General features: G+C 39.9%; 1 protein-coding gene across 7 annotated transcripts in view; it reads left to right on the top strand.

Moving 5' to 3' along the window:
• ccpg1 (cell cycle progression 1) overlaps nt 1-8,026 on the top strand; it is a 96,433-nt gene extending 88,407 nt beyond the window's left edge. For all 7 annotated transcript variants that reach the window (XM_072470759.1, XM_072470765.1, XM_072470762.1 and 4 more), the window contains 2 exons: nt 1,140-2,578; nt 5,441-8,026. In XM_072470759.1, the coding sequence (XP_072326860.1) occupies nt 1,140-2,578; nt 5,441-5,651 (1,650 nt within the window). In that variant the 3' untranslated portion in view covers nt 5,652-8,026. The remainder of the gene's footprint in view (nt 1-1,139; nt 2,579-5,440) is intronic.
• The last annotated feature ends 1,349 nt before the right edge of the window (nt 8,027-9,375 follow it).

Below are 9,375 nucleotides of genomic sequence, written 5' to 3' on the forward strand. Positions count from 1 at the left end.
AGGAGGAAACCCACGCACACACGGGGAGAACGTGCAGATTCCACACAGACAGTGACCCCAGCTGGGAATCAAGCCTGTTTACTGTATTGTAGTATGTCATTTGGCTTCTTGCCTGCACTTTGCTGGTGCCTGCTAGCCTTTTGAAATCTTGAAGCCATACTGAATCTGGAATTAGCTTGCAGTCTCTGTGAAGACTAGATTCTTCACAATTGTTATTTCCGCAATCTCCATAATCTCTATTCAACATTCATCTTTGACAGACCTGCCTGATCACCTGGTCAGACATGCTTCTATTTTCTCTCACCTCTACAAAATATAAAACTGAACAAGCTAGGATTTTCTTTTTAACTATTTCCCAAACAAATTTTAACATAGCACCACTGTGGTAATGTCGGGAGGCAAGATCAGTTGTTGAAAATCAGAAGGACAAAGTCCCTTTTCAGAAGAATTTGCAAATCGATGTAATTTATAACAAAAAATTGATTGATTTGTAAGATTCTTCAGCCTTGGTACCACATGCCACTGCCTGAATGAATGGTCACTTGTGCCATTCATTGTGAAATTCACCCAATCAGATTGAACTGGGTCACCCGTTTCTCCAAAATATCCCGAAATCCCTCTGGAGAGTAATTTATCAGTGATTATTACTGTCTGGTTGACTGCCATGTACTCTTGCGTCCCCACCGTTGACCAGGGTTGCCACTGAAAGCGCTTAATGAGTAAAATTGGAATTTCCAGGTTAACTCAAAGTTGCATCTCCAACTTGAAGCTACTGCAGCTGAGGTTTTGTGAAGAAACAGCCACTATAAGATGTAAGAGGTGTTTCCTCATCTGCTTCAAGGGTTCACAATACCATGGTTTTTACCAAATGTTTTGCATAAAACAACTGCTTGTTCAGAGTTTACACTGTTTAAAATATTTTGAAGTGTAGCATATTGTACTCGAGCAGCAAGTACCTTATGCTGAAATTACTGTGCTGCCTCCTCTGTACAGTGAAAGTCTAAATGTTAGTTTTATTAAATTCAAAACATGGGGTCAGAGTTGCCCTACAATATTACTAGTTATTAAACTGTAAGTGTTTTGTAATATGCTGCATTACCTTTACACATGTACATTTATCAATTTTCTTCTTTGTTTAGTCACAAGGAGAAAACTTGGAAACACATTTAAAACAGACTGTGGATGAGAAGCTTTCTGTTCAGTCACAGCACCAAACCCTTGCTAAAGAAAACCAGCGGATGAAAGAATCATTGGAACACGAAGAGAAAGCACTAACCTTGCTGCAGAATGAGCTTCGGAAGCTGAGGGAACAAATTAGGACATTAGAAGGAAAGGGGATGGATGCCGAGACAATCATCACTGAAAACCAGAAGCTGAAGCATCATCTGGAGGATGAAAAGCAACAGATACAGCGCTTTCTTCAACAGAAAGGGAACCTTATGACTGAGGCTCAGCTGCTAAGAAAGGAACTGGACAAAGAAAGGGAAGTTACTGATGCTCTGCGGAAGGAGCTGGATTCTTTGAGTTATCTTCAGTCCTCAGCTAATACAGCACAAGAAGGTAAAGATACCGAAAGTTTGCAATCTAGACTTGCGGAACTGGAGAAGAAATTGGACTTTGAGCAGCAACGCTCTGACTTGTGGGAAAGACTTTATGTTGAAGCTAAGGAAGTAAAGGATGATCCTGAATTTGAGAAAACTTCAAAGAAGCAGGACAGGAAACAAAATCGGAGATTTTATGCGAATAGGGGGAAAAAGCACCAACCTAAAGAAGGTTTTATAAGGTCATTTAAGAATGGTTTTGATGCTGTGAAAAACTCAACTAAGGAGTTTGTGCGTCATCACAAAGAAAAAATTAAATTGGCTAAAGAAGCTGTAAAAGCAAACCTTAAGAAATTCTCTGATTCTGTTAAATCCACATTCCGACACTTCCAAAATTCAGCAAAAAATTTATTTCACAAGAATAAGAGACGCGAAGAGGCACAAGATGCAAAGAGCAGACGACAAGGGTTCCAGCAACGCCATGACGAAGACCCTTGTGGAACAAACCAGCATGGAGATAAAGCTTCCTGTCAGTATAAAGCCAGAGAAACGGCTCATGAGCAGTTCCAGTATAGTGATACAAGGAAACCACACAGAGTGTATACCAAGGAGCCTCACCATTTTGAAAGGAGCACAAGTGAACATGATCACTTTGGAAGAGATTACTACCACAGGAGCCCCAAGGGTTGTTCTGGTGTCTTTGAATGTGCCCATCAAGAATCGCTGAGCCTCTTTAATAAAGCTCTCGATCCCATCAAGGTTGAAGAATTTCATAAACTTCTCCATAATTACCTTCAACAGGAGGTAGTTGAGTTCCAACGCTGGAGTGAATTGGAGAAATTTATAAACCGGTTCTTCCATAATGGCCTTTTTATACATGATCAGATGTTATTCTCTGATTTTGTCAATGATGTTGAAGATTACCTTGAAAATATTGCAGAGCACCAAGAAGACAAAATTGATCCTTTTGATGACCTAGACGAATACATCTACAGACACTTTTTTGGTGAAGATTATTTCAATCGATTTGGCCCAAGGTAAGTTTATCAAACATTAACAAAGGTTGCCATTTTTTTCTGTGAAGGATTTTATCATTATTTTTCTGGCATGATTGAAAATGTACAATTGTGTTTGCTTGATGTGAAGAATTCTCCCCACACAAATGAGGCAACATAGAAATTAATGTTTTTTTGTCTGATTGTCAACATTGCTCTTTGTATTTCCTTTCAAGAATTTACATAATTCTAGCCAGTGAGAATGTGGGAGAACTTGATGTTGATTTAAATCTAGTAGTTAACTGTAGTTCCACTAGTTAAACCTGTAGAGTACCACTAGTTAAACCTTGGAAAGAAATTTACTAAACATTGTTCTTCATTTAGGAATTCTGTTAATCAACATGCCAGGTTTCACCAGACGAGATAGATTTTTCTAATGTAGATCAGGATGATGTGGGTTGGAGAAAACTTTCCTGTTGCAAGGCTTTTGAGGTTTGAATTTTAAAAGGGAGCTTTAGCATTTGTACAGCACAATCCTGAGCTGCATTGGGATTTAGTTGACATTGAAGACAGCAGACTCCTCTGGTTTGAAAATGCCAGGGAAGCCCATTGACTGGAGGTTTTGTGAGCAAACGTAATTAAATAGATTTCAAAACCAAACTGATGGAGTCAACAGTATTACGAAACACGCTGATGTTATCTGTGAGGCTATCCTAACTTGGAACACCGGTTTGTGGAATGTATAGTTTGATTTTTGTAACGATGTGAGGAGGCTAGTGAAACACCAGTGAGAATAAGTAGCCCAGTCATTGTGTAACAATTATTAAGGACGATAAAAGTAAAGAATAGACATATACCCACCCACAGGGCTATTCTACTCTACGACAATTAAGATATATGAATTACTAAACTCACAGTTTTTGTCAAAAGTACCTCTTGTTGCAAAATATAACTGCGATCTCTATATCAAGACTTCCCTGTTTCCTCAACAACATCCAAATTAACTAAATCTATAAAATCAGCTTATAGGTGCCACATAATACAGGGATGATACTGAAGCCTTAGAAACACCTTGTCTGGGTTCAGTGAAGGTATTTAAACTACAAAGATTTTCTGCATTACCTTGACTCGAAAACTTTGAGCCTGATGGATGTAAAACGTGGCCTTCAGGCTTGGTGGCTGGAAACTGGCTTGTCTGCTTCTGAGCCTGCTAGCAATTATACCTTTGTTCCACTTCAATTCTGCCTTCTATGTATTTGGCTTTCTGCCCCTATCAAATTCTGTGACTCTAGACAGTGATCTTCCCAGTCATCTAGAAAGACTTTCTACTCGTAAGCTATTCGCATCAGATTCTTATCTAAAATGCCTTCTAATCTCGTTACCCTGGGAACTAAAGTAACCGATGCAGAGAGGAGTGGTAGACAAGAAAAGAACTAACCAGTTACTGTCCTGACACTTGTCCGGTCAGTGAAGCACTAGTGAATGAAGGAATTTGTTGGTTTGGGACAGCTGCTGAACACTGTGCTTAGATTGAGACCAAAATTGCCCAGCAACTGCTTATTAGCATTGTGTGCTGATGGTGAGATCAGAGCGTGTAATCGAAGCTTCAGATCGTTCATGCTGTTGACATTTATTTATTTATTTATTTTTAAATTTAGAGCACCGAATTCTTTTTTTTCCTCAATTAAGGGGCAATTTAGCATGGCCGATCCACCTACTCTGCACATCTTTGCGTTGTGGGGGTGAAACCCATGCAAACACGGAGAATGTGCAAGTTCCGCATGGACAGGCTCCACATGGACAGTGACCCAGGGCCGGGATCGAACCCGGGCCCTCAACGCCGTGAGGCAGCAGTGCTAACCATTTCTGCCACTGTGCTCCCTGTTGTTGTTGACATTGTTGAATGACGCTAAAATGTGGACTCTGGTTAGAGCCAAACCACCTCTATCAGCCCTCAACGTGGTGCCGTGCTGTCCGCTCTACTTTTGCTGACAACAGTATACCATACCTTGAATGTTGACTGACCTATCATAAACTATTTTGGATTTTCCATTTGATAACTGGTCCTTAGAAACTCTTACTTCACCAAATCTTCTTTGCCAACCTATGACCACCGCAATAGAATTATCTGTATGGATGGTTGCGTCCTCACTAGACTGACTGACTCAGCGTCGTCCTATACAGTGACAAGTAATTCAAGAAACTACCTAATCATCATGTAGAGCGGACTTGCCTTGTTTGAGTTCACTGCATTTATACACAATATCTGCTACATTATGAAATATTTTCGCTTTTATCAATCATTAAGCAACTACTTTCTCCCAGACTTTATAGTTTAGGTGCAGAGTCAGCTCCCTCCCGATAATTAAAAAAAAAAATCCAACTGCAATATCTCCCACGTGAGATGAAAAACATCTTGTGCCATCTACGAGTGCAGTGGTCATTTTGAAGTTATTAGATTTGTGCTACAGAATGCCATATTCAGTAAATAGGTGGATCCTGTCAATATTTATTTTATTTGGACCTCCCCTGCAATGAGAGAAAATTTAAATAACTAATCGACTCAATTGAAACCCAGGTTTCACCCATGGAGAATGGAGCAGAATGTATATATATTTCTGGGTGAAGGGTGTTAGAATATCCTTCCAAACACTGTCCGGTTGCATAATGTTTACTTTGTCTGTACGCAAGTGAAAAAACGTCAAAACTATCTTTCAAATAAATTCAGTTGCTTTTCAAAAACAAGATTGTACTGTTACTTAAAAATTAGTAAAAGCACTTCAAATATATGTTGCCGAAATGCTGATCCAGAAGTAAGCATGCAGCCATTGGTAATGATGACAGTAAAATTAGATTTTTTTTAACTGAAAAAAGCAATAATGAGCTCTCCTTTTGATCTTGCAGTCGGATTTATGATGCTGGTAAATACAAACCGTGTGGAAAGCCTTCGTCTAAAAATGCAGATGGCTCCAGATACCAGAGACATGAAAGGAAACCTCAGCATGCTTCCCACCATAGGGAACGTAAATGGAACAAGCCAGGCCGTACCAATGGAAGACACATGGCAAATGTTGGAATTCAGTGTGGCCCAATGCCTTTTGATCCAAAATATTAATGAGTTTTAGCTGTATAAGTGTGTGTTTGAAAGTGTTCAGATCTATCTGACTGCTGTTTGTGATACATGCCTAAGAATGATGACTTTTCAAACAATTTGCATCTCATTTGACTTTGAATAATAAGGCAGTAGAGGTAGTTATTCTAATAACTTTCCATCTGTATTTGCAAAGTACTGGTCAAAAACTTCCGAAGCAGTTGTATTGTGCAAGTATGTTATGCTGAACATAGTTTGGCATTGCGGGATCTTTAATTAATTTACTACGTCTTTGCGTGTACTGGTGTACGTGCATGAGATTGAAAGTCTCATTTCTTCTTTAGCAAGTTTGTAATTTGCTATCATGTGAGCGTAAATTCCGTAAGGTGTAAATTATTAATATTGGTGTGCAGAATTTCTTTTATTTTGAAGATTGTAATTTTATTCTGTGGTGAAAATTAGCCCTGGTTATTCTTGCCTCTTTCCCCGCCCGCGCCCCCCCCCCCCCCCTCCCCCCCCCCCCCCCCCCCCCAGCGTGAATGATTTTGCACAGATTCTATTGAGGTTTCTGGAGGGTAAGGAGATGGGTTACGCTTTTGATCTGAATTCCGTTGCTTTTCTGCATCTACATATAATTTTTCCATTTGACAAAGTGAACAATTGTAGGCAAGTTACAATATTAAAATCAATTAATAGTAAGGTGATGGCTTAACTCAGTGTTCGCTTAAGAAACAGCCATGTGTTGTGAGTTTGTATGTGCTTCAGAAACTATCAACCAGGAAGGGTCGTAAAATATTTTGCGTGTATACAAATCTCTCTTACTGGATAGCTGCAGGGCCAGGTATGATTACGGTGTAAAAAAAAATAAAAATAAATTCTGTTGTTTTGAAATAACTTTTTCACTGATTTTTACCTACTTGGTTTTGAAACATTTTTACAAATGCCATTTGAGTTTCTTGATCAACCCATTAATAGTAACTTCGAATAAACCCATCTCCAATAAGGGAAATTTTTATATTGTGCCAAAATATTTTAAAGAAACTATTCTTGGGCAGGATCTTGTTTTCATCACTATGGTTAGCTGATATTGTACAAGTGGTAATAACAAAAAAACAGTCCTACTATTCTTAATTTATTAATATATGTACTAGTGTGTGATTCAATATATTCTGTCTTATCTGACTGCTTTTTGTGATACATGCTTCATATGTCCCAGTTCTTGAGGCTTCATGCTGAAACTTCGGAAAGGAGCAACGCAGCAAACCATTTCTAATTCAGAACGTTATTCTTTGCAGGAAGTTCAGAGTTAATTCTGGGAGAGCTGAAACTTGTGAACAGCAGGTATTATTTCTGCTGCTACAGTAAATACTTGTGGCCTCCACAATACATAAGTACATTTTAAAATGTTTTGTAATTGCATTTTAGACTTGCAATACACCTTTACAATATTTATTTCAATTAGCCTGCTCTCGTACCAATATAATTGGGTGCCATAAATGTTCATATAATTATACTCCATCACCTCTGATCTTGAGAAATATCTATCTATGGAATTTCAGATATCACACACAAACACGGAGCATTGCCCACCAGGAGTGCATATTGGGCAATGAGTCTGCACTTCTCACAATTTTCCAGGGTAGAAAACTGTTGGAAGCCTGTCCTTACTTTCCAGTGTAGTTCCTCTGTAATGAATCCCCTATATTTCATAGATGTGAATCAAAAAAGTCCTACATTTTAAGAAAACAATTGCTCACTGGTAGAATTTATGTATGCTCCTTCAACCTTTATGATTAGTTACATCCATTTACCTCTCTCTCTCTTTAAGGGTGAGATTAAGCCATTCGGTGTTTTCTGTGTTAACTATTTGGATTCTTGGACCAATACATTCTGCTTTGTGCAAACGTATATTTTAATACAACCAAATCACTGCACTTCAACCTGTGTTTGGTATAACATTCAGCTTATATCTTTGGTATTAATTGCAGACTGAGTATCTTTTTATTATCTGATTTCTGATTCTTTCCTTCAAATTTCTTGTCACATGCTATGTCTTTTTCCGTTTTCATTGTATTGCTGGAGACTGCCAATTCTCATTTATTTACAGAGTATGGAGACAAGTGTTTGCTTTCTGCTTATTTCTTCTGTAAACTGTTCCTGGATTTCTTAAACCACTTCTCCGCCTCTGGATTCTTCCCAAGATTTTCGGGAAGGCTGATTATGGCACTAAGTATTTGAAACTCTGAAAACAGGAAAGAAAGCCCTGACAAATTACGCGTTGCTGTAATGATAAAGTTTCAGGGTGGCTATGCCACAATGCACAAAAGGGACATTAACTAAATGTCTATAAATTGACAGTTCACAAAGTTGTCGCTTGTTCAATAAATTAGTCCAACACTTATTGCTTCCAAGTGTTATTTCTAAATGCTGAAAGGACAGGGGACTGAATTTTCATCTGGCTCTTGAGAAGCATTTCGGTTTGGGGAATGCCAGACTTAGAATTTTCCTCTGTGTTCCCGAACGTGTGCTGTATTCGCAGTTGGGAATGCCTCGTGTCAATCGTACATCTGCCTTCACTGACATCCGGTTCCCCCATAAAGAGGGGGATGAAAGTCACATTTTCTAAATTCCCCACTATTTTCATCAGGGCCTGCGGGTTTAGTGAACCAAATAAATATAACTGTCCTTGTCTAGTCATATAGAATTGCAGCAGACTGGAAAGAGGTTGTGGGTAAAGTGCTGCAACTTTCCTTAGTGCTTTTTTTTTGTTGCAACTTTTAAACCACAAATGACAGCTGAGGCATTGGTTCGGGGGGTGGGGGAAGCTTTGCAACCTATTATGAGAAGATCTCCAGGCACAGGGAGACTAGAGGCATGCACTCCAAGTGGGTTTTAAGGTGACCGTGGCCTTCAATTTCTTTGCAACCGGCTCTTCCCAAAGCCAGCGCCAGGGTCCCAGGTCCGATTCCGCCTTGGGTCACTGTCTGTGCGGAGTCTGCACATCCTCCCCGTGTGTGCGTGGGTTTCCTCCGGGTGCTCCGGTTTCCTCCCACAGTCCAAAGATGTACAGGTTAGGTGGATTGGCCATGATAAATTGCCCTTAGTGTCCAAAATTGCCCTTAGTGTTGGGTGGGGTTATGGGGATAGGGTGGAGGTGTTGACCTTGGGTAGGGTGCTCTTTCTAAGAGCCGGTGCAGACTCGATGGGCCGAATGGCCTCCTTCTGCACTGTAAATTCTATGATAAAAATTCTATGATGTCTGCATGGGTTTTCTCCAGGTGCTCTGGGGTTTCCTCCCACAGTCCAAAGGTGTGCAGGTTAGGTGGATTGGCCATGCTAAATTGTCTCTTAGTGTTCAAAGGTTAGCTGGGTTATGGAGATAGGGCAAGGGAGTGGGTCTAGGTTGGGTGCTCTTTCAGAGGGTCAGTGCAGACTCAATGTGCCGAATATCTTCATCTGCACTGTAGGGTTTCTATGATTCTCCGCATCTAACCTATGTGGCATCTTGCCATCCGGATCAGGCAGCTACATCCAGGGTAACCAATGTCTTTTATCTAGGATGGTGCACTTCATTATCAACTGAGCGGTCTATCACTCCCTAATGTGCAACTCCGCTTCAACCACAAAATATGTTTTTGCCTGCTACCCTTGCAATTGTCATGATTAATTTATCCTCCGAGTGTGGGCTGCCATGATAATTTAGACCGACCCCCAGCATAGCTAGCTACTCTGGGATAAGTGCTAGTCT

The sequence above is a fragment of the Scyliorhinus torazame genome, chromosome 12 (assembly GCF_047496885.1).
Source record: "Scyliorhinus torazame isolate Kashiwa2021f chromosome 12, sScyTor2.1, whole genome shotgun sequence".
Classification (NCBI taxonomy): domain Eukaryota; kingdom Metazoa; phylum Chordata; class Chondrichthyes; order Carcharhiniformes; family Scyliorhinidae; genus Scyliorhinus; species Scyliorhinus torazame.